The following is a 16,790-nucleotide window of genomic DNA, read 5'->3' on the forward strand; positions in this document are numbered from 1 at the left end:
GAGTATCCTGTATGTGCTAGGGTATGTCCATTGTACAGTACTTATTGTGGTGCACTGTGGGATTGTTTGAGTGCACTGGACAAAATGGTGAAACCCCAAAATAGTGCAGTATATGGTGAACAGGGCACTGTTTCAGACACAGCTACAGGGGGGTCTCTGAGCTAGCAGAGACTGTCTATGACAGTTGGGCGAGGTGAAACCTGATATTATTGGATAATATTTTTCTCTGCCCACTGGTCATTTTCTCCACCCAGTCAATCATGCTTAATATGACTGGGGACATGAACTGAATGGGTTTAAAAAAAAGACCAATTTTGATTTCAGGTTGACTTCAAATGCAAGACGTCCGGGGCCGGATTCATGAAAGCCTTTTTTAGAAAAAACTTGTGAATGTTCGTAAGACATTTATAAGTTTGTAAGAATGTTCTTTAATGCCATTCTCAAAGAAAATTAAGAAGTTCTCAAATATTTTCTTAAGATGGTCTTAATTAGTTCCGTAAGATTTTCTTCAGAATCTTCATTGTTTTCTTATGTAGGCTGTGGTGCATTTTACAGCTTACCATAAACGCTGCGGGATACAGTTTTAACTTGTATTAACTTTTATATCTGTCTGTCCTCTCAGAGGAAATACATCAAACTAAAAGTTTTTAAAAAAATTAACAAACAAGAACTAGAGGTGATGGTGGGAAAAACAGCCAACAGGAAAAAAAATCCTCCTTGGGAATTATGATAATTGTGGGTGACAGCGGAAGGCAAGAGACAAGGATGGGCAGCATCAGCAGAGGAAGCATCCATGATAAATTTAGATGCTCACCTTGTCAAACATTACAGCCTGAGACAAGTGTGAGGCTCTCACAAGGTCAAGAAAACACTTCAGAACATGACGTTTTCAAGAATAACAGTTGTTCTCAGAATTATTCTCAAGAAAATAGTTCAAAAAAGAAGTTGTTTGTTGAAGGATAGCAACTTTTTTCTAAAGAATGAGGTGAATGGCACTGTTTAATGATAATGCTTTCATTATGCAAACGCTTTGGAAAGTGGAGTTCCCCTTTAATGATAGCTCCTCGTTACTCTTTACACCCCTTCTACTACCGAATCTTAGCGAGGGGGCGGGGCTTGTCCGAAAACGGGTGGGAATAAAAACAAACAACTCGCTGGAGCTGCTGAAGTTGGAAGGAAGTGACGGGGGGGAGTTTTGGAGAAAAGTTGAAGCTCCGCGGCCGGAGGGGGCGAAAAAAGACAGACGGAAATGGAACGAAAAACACGATAAAAATCTCTATCAAACCGCAAGACTTCACCGCCGACCCGGAATCCGGAGAGAAAGTTCTCGCGTTCGGGCCGCTGTGGAGCTGAGAGGGCTGAGGATGAGTGAAGGGGAGAAATAAGTGAGGGCTGGTTCGGGGCAGCGGCGCCTGTTGTCTGAACGCGGTGTCTGAGATTGAGAGTCTGTACTGTCGGCTTTAACTCCTCAGCAGATTCAGGGGCGATAGAGGAGAAATGTCCCACTGCTGTGTTAAATGAGCTGGGAGCGAATTTCCTGAGCGGGTCTGTCCTCTTTTTGTAATGTGCCCGAGGGAGATTTCAGCAGCCTCGCTCCGAGTTTCCCTCGTCGTTGTGGCTCTGTTGTTGTGGATGAGCGCCGCTGCTTCAGAGCTGAAGGTTCTGGTGCGCTTAAGCGGTGGTCAGATCACTCAGGAGGTCTTAGAGGCGGACAGTGAGAGGGACATCATCACTCTGGAGTTCAAACAGGCCGATGGAGCTCTGATCACATTCCTGGCCGATTTCAAGCGGGTGAGTGGACAACACTGTGGAACAAAACACTGCTTGGTGAAGTGAAGATCTGCTGAAATCTGCTTTTAATGGAGCAGCAAAACTGTACAGATCCACTCTCTGGTTCTTTAGTGAAAAGAATGGTTCTGTTTAGAACCATTTCATGTTTAAATGGTTCTCTGCATGGTGAAATGGTTCTTCCGGTTGATGGAGAATGTTGTATATGGTTCTATATAGAACCTTTTCTAAAATGGTTCCATATGACACCAAAAAGCGTTCTGCTATTGTTTACACACTTAAAAAATGATGGGTCTTCAAGGGTTCTTTAGTAAAGAAAATGGTTCTATACAGAACCATGAACACTTAAAGAACCCATTGCATGATTAAAGGGTTATTTGCTACGTGAAATGGTTCTTCAGATTGATGGAGAATGTGCTGTGGATGGTTCCATATAGAACCTTATTTGAAAAGCGTTCTATAGGGCACCAAAAAGCGTTCTGCTTTTGTATACACAAAAAATGGTCTTCAAAGGTTTTTTTAGTAAAGAATACGATAAAGATATGAATATTCAAAGAACCCTTTGCATGATTAAAGGGTTCTTTGCATCGTGAAAGGGTTCTTTTGAAAAGGGTTCTGTATGGCACCAAAAAGCATTTTTGTATTGTTACAAGATTGACATCGTAACAATACAAGAACTGTTTTTGGTGCTACATAGTACCCTTTTCAAAAAGGTTCTATATAGAACCAGCACATTCTCCATCAATTAGAAGAACTATTTAATGATGCAAAAACTCTTTAAATCATGCAGAGGGTTCTTTGAGTATTCTTGGCTCTATATAGAACCATTCTCTTTATTAAAGAACCCTTGAAGAACGATCATATTTAAGAGTGTACAATGTCAAGCTTGTAACAATAGTAGAACCGTTTTTGGTGCTATATAGAATCATTTTCTGAAAGGTTATATGTAGAACCATATACCACACATTCCCCATAGCTCTATATAGAACCCATGCTTTTAAACAGAACCATTCCATTTACTAAAGAACCCTTGTGGAACAACCGAGAATACCAACCAACAGAATAGAATGAAATAAAGATACTGATAATATCAGCCAGCTGAACATTGCAATGCTGTTAAAAGAGTTATTGGGAACTTTGCTGGGAACTTTAAAGGGAAATTCCAACCTTCAGAATTTGCACAGAACTCAATAACTGAGACGTAAACAAAGTCATTCAGAGAGGTCTGATGTGAAATGCTTTGTTCTAGAGAAACTTTCAGACTCAGAATTGTTCACAGTGGTGGTGATAGGAACCAGACGTCTGAAAAAGTATCTCACACAAGTCTATTACATGAAACAACTGCAAATATTTTGCATGATTTCTCATAAATTATTTAACAACAGTTTTGAGAAAAGGTTTGGGCATTTTTAAATCTATTAATGGAAGACTGTAAGGCCAAATAGTACCCATTACTGTTTTACTGTCATATATATATATATATATATATATATATTTTTTTTTCCCCGCTGTTGTCGGAACAAAACCTTGTATCTCCAAAATGATAACTTTAAAGGAGAAGGAAAAAAACCTCCTTTACTTTTAATGTCAATGGAACCAGACTTTTTCCAAGTCATTTTGGGTCGTTTCTTTTCGTCCATCCTTTATGAAATTTAAACACAATGTAAAGGGCACAAGGAGTTTTCAAATCATGTCAAAAACTGAAAAACAAAAATGGAGATATGAGGTTTTCTTCTGCCAGCAGCGACATACATATAAACATAACATTACATATAAACACTGGTGGCTTTGAATAGTAAATAAAATGGCTATATTTGTGTTGTAAACCTCACAAGCCCTGGTTCCCTTCATCACTACTGTTAAGAAAACTGAGTCAGTACGTTTCTCAACAGGTGAATTTTGTAGAAATTCTGAATGGACTTTAAAAACAAATACACACAAAATAAACATGAATAAAGTGATTAAGATGAAAAAGAAGATTATAACTGTAACATCCACTGAAATAATCCAATATTATTCATAATTGTTGGTTTATCAACTTTGCAGCCGGTTAACAATAGAGTATGGACTTAGGATGTTTAGTATACTAATAAAATAAATACATTTCAGCGATAAAGTAATAGTAAAAGGGAAAAGTTCACAAGTAATAAGAAAAATGATATTCAATTGAATAAGTTTATCATCATGGTTAAAATAACAGACCTGTCCTAGCAGTAGAATAGCATACCTCTAAGAAAACATGTATAACATTGCTGTGTCACTTTGCATCGTATAAAATTACTGTTTTTCAGAATTTTTACATCCTTAAATTCAGCATCAGAATGGATGACGACGTTTCATAAAACTTTTTTCTTCTCTGATATTGTCAAAGCACTTTTCATCCAGAGCTTGTCGCGTGTGGCCCAGTCTCTCTGGAACAGAGCATCTTTTCTTCAGTCTTAAGCCCAGCCCCCTCGCTTGTGCTTCCAATCTGCACTCATTGAGTGCCGAGAAACTTGGATGGAGTGTAACTGCTAGACGCCAGGGAGCAGTTACAGTATGACTGAACACTGCAGCCTCTCTGAGGGAGGAAATAGTTGCAAAGGTATAGCAGTCTACTGAGGAGAGAGCAAAACCTCCAGCAGCATCTAAAGCAGTGAAGGAGGTGAAAAGGCTGTAAATCTACCAGGACTGTAGAACTGTAGGAGTGAGTGTAGCTTTCTGCAGGGCTCGAGTCCGTCTACATCAGTGTGAGTCATTTGATGCCTCTTTTCAGGATACTGGAAATGTTTTGAATCAGTGTTCTCAGTAATATTAAACCCAATTTGGGTCCCGCTTCACCGGTTCAATCTCCGGTGATAATAGGCCTTGCTTATTGGGTGGGTCCCCATCACTCAGTGGAAGCACATGCTATCTCCCATCCTCTCAGCAATGTAGCATAGTTCTGTAATTGAGATGTCTGAATAACATGAATGTTATGATAAAATTAACATCCAAAATGTCTCAGATTAAAAACGTGGTGTCAAATCTCAATAACGATAACTAGATAAAAATGCTAGGAAAAGATAATTACAGTACAATACTTATCATTTCATTCCCAAAATACTTGAAATATCAATATCTAAAAGTACCTTATTGAAAATATCTACTTCTACTTTGTTTTTACTGGTTAGTTTCCTATGTAAAATAACAAAAAATGTTAATGTGAACTGATTCCAAACTTCTGAACAATAGTGTCAGTGGAGCTTATAGTCAAATCAGTTAGGTCAGTCAAAACCAGTTTCCACCCACTGATATTACTCATCTGTGCTACAGTGGGGCTTTTTATTTTATTTTTTGCCTGTGTCTTACTCTCGTCTGACTCATCATTTCACTGGTGAGAAGTAAAGAAGAAGCAGCGATCTGTTCCTGGAGCAGTGTGAGATTTCTATGACGATTAGCAATTAGAGTGGCAAAAAGAGTAGGGTGGGGTGGGGAGAGGCATGTGCGGGCGGGGTTGGGTGGTTGGGCAATGTCATGATATCATTACTGTGATAAACTGCATCACATATAAAACATTTTCTTTCTGAGCACATGGTGGATTTCATCAGTTGCTAAAACCTTGATCAACTGCATGTGTCATAACAGAGGGAACATAATTAGGCCTGTTTTACTGGATTTAGTGCAGTAAATGGAAGTTTTTTTTAATTATTGTACTGTTTTTGAGTGTTTTTTAAAATGTGGCACTACACTTTTGTTGTTCTAACTTACCAAATTTTAGAAAATTAAAATATTATGATGCATATAGTGTATAGTGATGGTATATTTTTGTCACAACACCCACCTCTAGGTAGGAAGCTACCAATATTAAAGCGTATGATTAGCAGTACAGAGGTGGGCGATATGGCTAAGATCTAATATCACGGTACGTCAAGAAATTTCATGATACATAGTATGCCGCAATAGTTTTTCAGACATCTGAACAGAGAAAAAGTAGTTCAGTATTCAGTATTTCTCATACTGTGTTGCACTAAATTTAGTTGAACTGGACTAATTTTGCCCTCCTTATAATGAAACATGCAGTTGGTCAGTGTCTACAAGTACTGACCATATACACAATATGTTCAGAAAAGCATGTTGTATTGTGACGTAATTTATCTTGATAATGATATATATTTTTGTATAGTCCAGTCCTATACAGATTACACTGTCACATAAAGATGAAATGTGTAGTTACAGTTGTATGCAAAAGTTTGTGTGCCCCTGGTCAATGTTTTGTTGACCCAAGTAGAGGATGCATTAACCTATTAACTCAAATCAGCAAAACACATTAAACTTGTGCATACGACTGTGAAGATGACAACACCAGCCATAAAATCCTGCCTGTGTGTGCATATGAAGACGCTACTGGAGTGCCTGCAGTAGTTTGCATTTGCAGAGTGAAGCAAAGAAGCAAAGAAATACAGAATGTACATAGAAGGTGATTAATTTTGTAACCATGTACTTAGTTATGAAATTATGTAGTTACATTCAAATTAATTGCAATGTTAACTGGGTGTATTGCAAAATGATAACTGTAGCCAAGGGTTGAGAACCTTGTAACTTTAATTAACTTTAAAAGGCTAATATGGGATTACATTTATTTATTTACTAGCATTTTCTAATATAATACCACATATACTGTGATATAAGTTTCAGGTTATATATCATCCACCCTCCAGGAGAGAAGGTTGCATCACCACTGCCGGGTGGCTTTGTTCAGTAGTGGAGGTTGTTTACTGTGCATGTATGGGTTATGCAGGTCCAATCAGATAGAAGGTTTCCAACACACAAACTCCTGTTAGCAGTGCGTACCCCATGTTTAAAGACACTGAAAATGCCTTGAAGAAGAATTCAGCCAGTTATGTAACACAAGGCATTTTGGGAACATGCATTTTTCCATATGTGCTATATATATACTGTGGTTCAGCTGGAAATTTGGACAAGGGAAGCAGATTTCTCACTATGCTGATTGCTCAAGTCACAGACCTCAAACCAATAGTTCAGCCCATAATTAAAATGACACAAATTTCCTTTTGCCCAAAATGTAGTCCATCAGCCAAGACCATGTTCAGTATCCAAAGTTTGCTCCTTTAGTTTTGCATTGAAACTGTGAGGCTAATGTAGCTAACAAGTAAAGGACACTTCTACCCCACCCATAACCATAACCATCTGCAAAAATGTCCAAAGAGGGTCATTCTCACTTAATGTCCACAAATATGTGGCGAGGCAAAGTGTCATACGCATCACACAGATAAACAACATTCATATCGCTTGGTAGATCAAATGGAGCTCTATTTAGAAACATTTGAGGGTTCATTTTTTTTATTTATTTTTTTTATTTTAAAGTTTTCTTGCATTTTTTTTAACCCTAATTCTCATTACCGCAACGTTTCTCATTACAAATATTTATGATTGCTTTTCTCAATTAGAAAAAAACGAGTTTGTATTACTTTGAACTGTTGATTCTCTTTACTTCAATGATTTCACTGTAAGAACGTGAACCAAAACATTAAAATGTTATGTGGCACAAGCAAATAGTAAAATCTGTCCATGTGTTGCAGTAATGAGATGAAAATTGCAAAATACTATTTTTTGTCAAATATATATGTTGTCATAATTAGCTTTAAAATACATAATCTAACAACAGCATAGGATTGGGAAAATTTTTTTTTTTTATATTTACAGATTTATCTTCAAACTTCAAACTGTGGTAATGAGAATGTGGTTCACTTGAAACTGGTACAAAAAAGGAACTAAAAATGAATTTAATGTCAATTAAATCATTCAGATTTATTTTTTATGATTCACCCAGTTTGATTAACCAAAATTTATTTGTATTGTCTTGTTTGTAAGAATAACCCAGAAGTATCTGGGCTTCTGGTACCTCCATGTTTTGCAGTTCAGTGGTTTATAGTCATACATTTGCCAGTGCAGAACATGGAGCATGCGGTTTATTTAGCGTTGTATTGTCTTATGTTGTTTACAGTATTAAGTGCTGATTATTTTATTTTGCCATTTCTTGTTCTTCCTCTTGACTATTAATACTTCTGCTTCTACCAGATGTATCATCTGAAAGTGGTGAAACACATAAGTCAGATATAGAGTGGGACATTTTAGGGACTTCCTCTCAAATCCTCCCCACAGAGGCCTTATGGGTATACAAAGTAGTAGATATGTCATTGTCAAGGTGGTGAATTGTGTAAAAATATGATTTTCTGGTTGTATCATGGGTATCTTGAGCACTCTAGAACACTGAACAACTGCATGCATCATAAAAAAAAAAAAGATTTAGACATAAATAACAACACCACCAACAAGTGCAGGGATGCACAACTCCAGTCCCCGGGGGTGGGGGGGGGGCAGTGTCCAGCATAACTCTGGAGGTTTTACTACTCAAACACATCCACTAAACCTGGCAATTAACAGAAGAGTGTAATCAGGTGAGTTTGAGCAGGTAAATCACCAAACTGTACTGGACACCGGCCCTCCAGCACCAGAGCTGTGCACCCCTGAACTAGTGGATAGTGATGGCATAAACTACACAGTAACATGTAGCTGACTGGATGTCAGCTGATTGACATCATATATATATTTTTCTATTCATTTATTTTTACCAGTTGTTTGATTTTTCATCTTGTTCCTAATTAAACAGTTTATTTTTACAGCCATTTAATTAAAAAAATTACTCCTATTTCTTCATAGCCTTATTTGTGGCTACTACTGTTTGTCCGGTGTATTTTGGTCTGAAATAACTGGTTTAGAAACTTCAGTAAAAAAAAAAAAAACTGTATAAATATTGACTATTTTTAAAATATTTTGACGTATTGCCTACCTCTAAATAGTAAGTTGAATAAAATGGGTTTAGCAATATGATGCGATTCTGATTCCATCCATATAGTGTACATACTAGGGGTGGGCAATCTGGCAAAAATATCACATTATGATACGGTATTGCATGACTGTATTGCAAAAGCCAACAATTAATACACTGCGGCGCCCTAATTTTCTTTGCACCTGGAGTACTGTGCAAAGAAAATGTGGTCAGAGTTAAAAGAAGACAATAATCATATTTGAGTTTTTATTCAAGCAAAGTTTAAGAAATCTTAAAAGCTTTATTAGGCGCTTAAGAAATATTGCCAAATACTGAGTTGTTGCCTTAGAAATGAAAGTCATCTGATTTTGGTGGAGTTGAAACAGGAGTGAAAATTGTGTTGCTGGAATTTAAGTATGTGGCTGTAATACTCGAAATACTGGCAAATTGTATCATATTGTATCGTAGCAAAGGCTACGGTTTGCATTTTAGTGTCCAGTGCTTTTTAATGAGGAAAGTGGTTTCCTCAGTGTGGTTCTTCAACACAGTGACCTTAGATCATGCTAATCCAGAGTAGGTCCAGCTTGAACATCCCTCCTTTTAGCACCCCCCACCCCCTTCTCTCAGAGTTAAAAGGTCCAACTTTAGCTCTTAGGGTTGGAATGTCACCTTCCGAGTGTCTTAATTACACGCGCTCTGGCTTGCGATTGGCTTCAGCTGCTGTTGCCTGGCGACACTAAAAGCTGGTTTGCTTGCTGGATTTAAGAGGAAATAAGCACTCTGGCTAGCAGTTACAAAATGGGAAAGCGATTTCAAACCCTTTTAGCGTTCTCTACAGTCTAGCTTACAAGAGACTAAGCTTCAGAGTACACAGTGTTCCACATGGACTCAGCACTGGACAGGCCAGCCGAACAGAAGGAGCACTGTGGTAACGAAATAGAGACTTTATTACACAGTTCCACCATTTATCATTTTAATATGAGAGCTGTCGGTTTGGCATTGGCCCACTCTGTGTGTAGGTCTTTAGGTCAGATGAGGCACTTGGGTCAAAGAAGGAGGTCTGGCTTGAGTTTCATGTGCCTTGGTCTGCTGAACATCTCTGAGTCAACAGCTGTCTGAAGCTTTATGTCCGTTTCACTGCCGCACGATAAGGACAAAAATGTCAGTATTGCGATTATATTGCTACACTTTGCGATATATTAAAAAGATCTTGATTTATCAAAACACACACAGACAGAAAATACGCTGGAACTGGAACTGTGATTGGTCAAGATTAGGGTTGTCAGTATCAACTATATAAGTAATTCAGTGAGCCACAGGTGTTTCGATGATTATTCGAGTATGTTTTTTCTGCTTCAGGCCAAACAGTAAAACTGGGCCAATAACGTACTAGGCAGATCCTTTCATACAATCCAAAGTATTCTAATGAAAAAAAGCTAAAATTGAATTCAGTGTAATGCTTTTTTACCATTTTTAATACACGTTTAAAAATGTTCATCTTTAATGCTGCTTTGAGCCACTAATTTCATTAACTTGTCATGGCTGCACATATTACACAGCAGTATTCAATGTGGAAATTTTCACCTCAGTACACTAGCTCCTCTGTGGGAATATGTTAGTACCAAGCTAATGGTGATGTACATTCAAACACTTATGTTTAATAATACTTAAGCCAGATCTACTTCAACATGGACATTTGAAGCATCTCAAACTTGTGGCAGACAATCAAGTGCCATGTTCTTTGAATTTACTTTTCTATGCAGTTTTAGAATGTATCCATAAATAAAGCCTAAATCTGAATATTTGTGGAGGAGCCTGTTAGCTGTCTGCCAAGCTGCTCAGCCTAGTTAAATCGATATATTTCATATATTCATACATTTAGTTTAATTTTACTTCATACATAAGAACCTTGTCATTCCAAACATGAGATCCTGCTGGTGTGGGTTTCCTCTTTTTCAGTGATGCTCACAAAAGCATTCTGTGTGCTAAAAGCTTCTCCTTCAGACTGGTGAGAATGGTTTTATAATGACCTCTGGATGCCCTGTTTTTCTTTTAAATTGTCATCTAACCACTAAACTGATTCATTCAGAATATAAATCATTTAATAAATTGTTTATTGTAACTGAATAATTGTGACAGATATAGCCAAGATACTTAGCACACAGTGATGGTGTGCCAGGATAAAACAGTAGTTCTCAACCTGGTCCTCATGGCCTCCCAGACAGTCCACATTTTTCTTTGCAAAAAATGTGGACCGTCTGGGAGCCCTATGGACTACAGGGAAACACTGGATTAGAGGGCTTATTTACATATTGTAGCCTTCTGTGATATCAGTATTGCAAAGGCCAATATTGCATTAATGCTTAACTAATGATCTACTGTGCAGCCCTTATAAAAGGATACAGTCCTAAAGTTTAGCTATGGGGCCTTTTAACATTTTATTGCCTTGGAATGCTTTGGCAGTTTAGCTTTTTGTGAGCTTATGCAACATTGTTTTATCTGAATATTTGGTAAATTAAAATGTGGGCAACTGATATGACTTAACTTTTCACTACTGGCTGCTGCCTTGTATTCATGGTCTCCACTTATCTTCTCTGTGCTTCATTTGAATTGTCAGTATGCCATTAGTTAAACCAGTTAGACCACTGTATTTGCTTTGCCTGTATAAAAATCAAGTAGACAGGAGGAATTTGTGGTAGACTCTTTGGCAGTGGTTACATATTGCAGCATTGATAGTAGGTTTTTATAGGGACACCGAACACAATAGAGTTTGTATGGTAATGTCCAAAAAATTGGTCACGGTTGAACAAGGACTATCAACTGATGGTCAGTTCTCATTTTTGTTTTATCTCCCAACACATGTAAACTGGTTTCTACAGCTCCATATTACTTCAGGGTTGGAACAGAACCCAAAAATCAACTGTTTTGAACCGAGTTATCAGTCTGTATTGTTCTTTTCATTAACACTGCTGATTCTTCTGTTCTACTCAGCATGTGAAGATTCTGCGGGCGCTTGTTCTTGGTGAGCCAGAGCGGGGCCAGACGCAGTACCAGGCCTTGTGCTTCATCACCACGCTGGAGCATGGGGAGATCATACCCAGCGAAGCCATGGTCAGACTGAGACAGGTATGACTTCAGCTGATCAAAAATTCAACCAATAATTGGGCCGTAGATCCCTGAGGAATGATGGTTAAATAAAGAGCAGTGATAGGCACATTAGCAAGTCCATAGCAAATCATGTTATGTGTCTTAAATTGCTGTATTGTTCTCTGAACCTTCTAGAAAAACCCTCATGTCGTGCGGACAGCAGAGGAGAATCGTGGTGTGGAGCAGATGAGTATGAATGTGGTGATGAACCTGACTTTATCCTGGCAGCTCAGCTCCCACATACACAACGTGTGCCGAGATGCCCGAGACTTCGTCTACACACGCAAAGATGATGTCAAACACTGGCTGGAAAAGGGTTAGTGTCTGCAGTGTGGAGGTCTCTGATATACATTGCTGTATAGGTTTGTACTGCAGGGAGCTATCATAAATACTAGGGACAAGGATTTGTCAAGCTATGCTGACTAGCACATGAGCTTGTGGCTAGAGAGCTTTTTTGCAAATAATGTACTTTTATAATGTTGAATGTTCTAATAAACTGAACATGGAAACACTAACATTAATGTATCGAATCAAATTGTACTTTAATGTTTTGCATCAAACTGAATTATTAATTGTGTGACTCGTTACACCCTTATATTACGTGTCCACTTGCACCTTTTCTTGCCGAACAAAGGTCTTACTTCCAGATCGTCACTGTCAACAATTCTGTATAAAACCAGATCTTTTCAGCCGGTTCCCCTCTCTACTTTCAGGAGAACGTTAGCCCTTCATGACTAAGACCCGTCTACTGTTGCCTGATTGGCTAAATGCAGCTAAACTCATGCATGCAAGTTTAAAACTGCTGAACTTTCTGCTGTGTGACAAGGCAGATTTGCCACACTGCAAACTATCAAGCATCTTTATGATGTGGCATACTAATTCTGTAGTTTTACACTAGAGTTTTGAGGCTAATGCAGCTATGGACAAAAGTATACAGTGTAAAAAAAACTACATTAACTCAAAGCAGCTTGAGGCAAGTGTGATTATTTAAGCATAATTTACACAATGCTAATTGGTGGCATAATAACTTTTAGTTCTGCTGTCTTTCATAATCATTTGATCAAACTTGGCAGTCATAAATTAACATTCATTCAATTAGCACTTTATAAAATTGACATTTTTGGTGAAACTATTGCTTTTGACAAGTGTGAGACCTTTTTTTTTAAAAGCATATCGTTGCTGTTGGAACAAAACACTCCAAAATGCTAACTGTACAGAAGAAAAAACATTAATAACTTGTAATGGGATTTAATGTAAACATTTTTTGCCAGGTACTTTTAGGCCATTTCTATTGGTCTGTTCATCATGACATTTTAACACAATGCGAAGGATAACTGGCATTTTCAAATTGCGCAATAAAAAGTAAAAAACACCAAAAATGGAAATAAGATTTTTGTGCAACAGCAACAATATAATGGATGGTCCTACTCACTGTGATAATAACATTAATAATAATAATTTCAACTTATATAGCGCCTTTCACAAACCCAAGGACGCTAAACTGTAACTTGACCTATACTTTGGTACTGACTTTATTTCTTTGTGCAGGCGTGGAAGGCTCCATATTTGAGGAGCTGCCCCAGAAACTAGAGAGTCCAGACCTGCAGAGCTGCAGCTCCACTGCTGGCCCATGGCAACCCTGCATGTGCAGCTACACCTTGAGACTGGAGTGGTACCCATGCATGCTGAAATACTGTCGTGGTCATGGGTCCAGCCCCTACAAGTGTGGCATCAGGAGCTGCAGCAAGGGCTACCGCTTTGACTTCTACACACCACACAAGCAGCTCTGCATGTGGGATGAAGACGGCTAATGCTAACTTTGCTGTAACTAATAAGCTCCTGTTAGCATTATCCAGATAAGATCATGCTAACTGCTCCCGTGTTACCTTTGATTCATTGAGTCATTAGAAACTTTCAGGTGATAATATTTCAGCAGTGATGGGAAATATCAATAATTATGGCAGTTGTGGGAAAATACTTATTTGACAGTTGTGAGGTGGCTTTGAATGCGTCTCATAGTAGGATGGCTCTGCATTAGATGGAGTCAAGTATGAACAAAATGCAGTATTTTTGTTTTAAAATAAGCTTGTCTTTTTTGATTTCTTGAGTAATGTCAGAATACCTGGGATCTAAAACAAAGATATGCAATTGAGGTATATTTAGAGTACTTGAGTTCAACAAATAATAATATGATTTGTTTAGTAGTTTAAAGCTCTTAAAATGGTGACTTTCCCTTCTTTTTTTCTAGGGAGATTTCCATCACCATTACCATATAGATGTGTTCAGTGGTTCATGTGGTCAGGGTTTTGACCGTGACTCGTATATCTTTGTGCGTTAACACCTTCTGCCTAAAGGGACAAAGGATGTTTTGACTCGAGCCATTAAGCTGGTTCTTTACCTTTTATTCCCTGTTGTCACTACTGTGTAGCCTCAGGGCAGGAAGTCATATGATCGTGGTGGTCAAAAGTTAATTTCTCCCCTAGGGCAGAGCTATTCTCACTTTTATGTCTTACTCCTTGTTTAGAGTTCTGCATGAATTTTATACCGTAGAAGTTATGGGCATGTATTTTGAATTAGCATTTATTAGTATCTTTCTAGCTCTGTTAAGGGAATAATGTGTATAGTGGAATTCTTGTTCCAGGGTAGTGTTGTTTTGGTTGGTTGATTGGTTGTTTTTTTTGTTTTATACCTTGCAGAGTTGCCAGATGGTGCAGTGCCATCATATGGCAGACCACTTATTTATAACTTCAAAATCCACAAAGTTCATATTACTGAAAATCCATTAACTTCACTAACTTCTCTATTCTGAAAAATCAAGAGTTTCAGAATCCAGAAGCTTCTCTATTACAGAAAATACAATAATTTAAAAATCCAGAATTCAGTCCCAAAACTTTTCTATTCTGGAAAATCCAATTGAACTGTCAGCTAATTGGTGGCATAATAACTCTTAGGTCTGCTGTCATAATTACTTCATAATCATTTGATCAAACTTGGCATTCATAAATTAACATTCACGTTTTTGGTGAAAGTATTGCTTTTGACAAGTGTAAGGCATGGATTTTCAGCATATTGTTGCTATCGGAACAAAACATTGTATCTCCAAAATGGTAAATTTACAGGAAAAAAACATTAATAACTTCTAATAGGATATTTTTGCCAAGTACTTTTGGGCCATTTCTATTGGTCTGTTCATCATGAAATGAAACTTCAGAATCCAGTGCTTTCTCTATTACAGAAAATACAATAATTTAAAAATCCAGAATTCATAGTCCCAAAATGTTTCTGTTCTGGAAAATCCAGTTGAACTGTCAGTCATATCTAGTACATTTTAATATTTTGATTTTGTTTTATATTGACCGTGAGGTGTAAGATTTCTTTCTAGTGCCTTTTTGAAGTAACGTCTTCCTGCAGTAATTCACACTTAAAACTAGACTGAACTGTGAAGGTCCCAATTAATCCTACAGTATAAGCTGTTCAATCTCATTTTGCTTGCAGTTTGAGCCGTGAAATATGTTCAGTTCTTGAACAAAAGGAGCTACAGTGGCAGCTAAGACAGTATCCATGATCGTTTTTGTGTTGTCTATTTATTGCTAATATATTCAAGTGATGCCAAACGTGCAACTCACGGAACGGTCGATCACTGTAACCCTGACTAATTGTCTTATTTACATTTCAATTACCCTATTATTGTGAGTGGTCTTTTGCGCTGGTACAGTATGGCAGTATAGGGGCTCCTCATGACAGGCAGATGAAACTTTCACACAACTCAATATTGTTTTTGTGTTTGGGACTTTTGTACTTCTTGCATTCATTTGACCGTTTTAAGACGGTACCAATAGTTGTCTGTCTATTAAAACAGCTGTCAGGTGCTTTACAGTACTAACTATCTTCATGAAAGATATTTAAATAACACTCTACAATAAAGTATTCATAATTTATGATAGTCATAAACTTGTTTACACTTTTTTTTTTTCTACAAAATGTATGTGATTTGTTGTCTGAAAAAAAATACGTTCTGCTCAGGTTTCTCTTAGACATAAAGCAGCCAAAACAATGCGATGCAACTAGAGGTTTATGAATTTTAACACTAAATAATGCAATGTCACTGTTGTACAGAGTAATAATGATAATATCATGTTATATATACATATAAAGTGGCCCCCAAAGAGTATTTGGACACTTAAAAATTACAGTGTTGAAATAGTCTGTTTGAAATTAAAGCAATTTTCTTTGGCATTTTGTTTCCTAACGCAATGAACATAATACATTATTAAGTATAGCACAAATGTCCAAATACTTTTTGAGGCCACTTTTTGAGGAAACACACATTTACAAATGTTTTAAAAAATCAGACCGTTTTAAAAAAACATTTTAAAAATGTGTTTCCTTGCCATATGTGGCATAAAGGATTTTGTTTTCTACCAACAAACCAAATATGACTTAACATGCAAGTGACTAAACAGCGACTGTGACTAATTTCACAACAGTGTAAATAAAGATTAAACTTCTTATTTGTGTATTTTGGTGTCTGTGTTTTATTAAGGCCTACATTCTTATTTGAGCCACTATCCCAATATTTAAATGGAAAAAGTAATGGAAGTCAATGTCACTTTTTGGGTGGCACAGACTGGTTTCATTAGCCTCTTAGCTTCAGTGCAAAAACTATGGAAGAAAACTGGATTTTATGAGATGTGCCTCCACCTGTTTTGACAAACCTATTTAATGAAGGCTGACTATCAAACCCAGGTCATGCTAAATTAATAAATAGCAGCAAAATGCAGTGATATATAGCAGATATTTCACTTTTTTATCCGCTGAAAGTGCTGAATGACAGTATGAGTGATGAGATGCAGGAGTGGAGGAAGATGATCGAGGATTCAAGACTGGTGCTAGAAATATCATTAACTTTTGATATGCTGGTGATGCGACTCTCATAGAGGAAAATCAGGAAGATCTAGAGGCCCTTATAAGGAAGGTTAAAGAACATCTTGAAAAGACTGAACTTAAGCTCAACAGGAAGGACCACTAACTTTACCGCTGACGA

The 16,790-nt window shown here is 37.4% G+C and overlaps 1 protein-coding gene across 1 annotated transcript; it reads left to right on the top strand.

Annotated features, from left to right (window-relative positions):
• Nucleotides 1–1,142: 1,142 nt before the first annotated feature.
• On the top strand, nucleotides 1,143–14,382 carry oafb (OAF homolog b (Drosophila)). The gene is made up of 4 exons (XM_036579826.1): nucleotides 1,143–1,791; nucleotides 11,591–11,725; nucleotides 11,882–12,062; nucleotides 13,295–14,382. The coding sequence occupies exons 1-4, from the start codon at nucleotides 1,564–1,566 to the stop codon at nucleotides 13,555–13,557; spliced, it is 807 nt and encodes a 268-aa protein (XP_036435719.1). The 5' UTR covers nucleotides 1,143–1,563; the 3' UTR covers nucleotides 13,558–14,382.
• Nucleotides 14,383–16,790: the final 2,408 nt, after the last annotated feature.

Source organism: Colossoma macropomum, unplaced genomic scaffold, assembly GCF_904425465.1.
Source record: "Colossoma macropomum unplaced genomic scaffold, Colossoma_macropomum, whole genome shotgun sequence".
NCBI lineage: Eukaryota > Metazoa > Chordata > Actinopteri > Characiformes > Serrasalmidae > Colossoma > Colossoma macropomum.

Bases quoted from the DNA above. Each gene is read 5' to 3' on its own strand.
- oafb (XM_036579826.1), top strand. From the start codon at position 1,564: ATGTGCCCGAGGGAGATTTCAGCAGCCTCGCTCCGAGTTTCCCTCGTC. The intron at 1,792-11,590 runs GTGAGTGGACAA...TGTTCTACTCAG, and splicing joins TCCTGGCCGATTTCAAGCGG to CATGTGAAGATTCTGCGGGC. The intron at 12,063-13,294 runs GTTAGTGTCTGC...TTCTTTGTGCAG, and splicing joins CAAACACTGGCTGGAAAAGG to GCGTGGAAGGCTCCATATTT.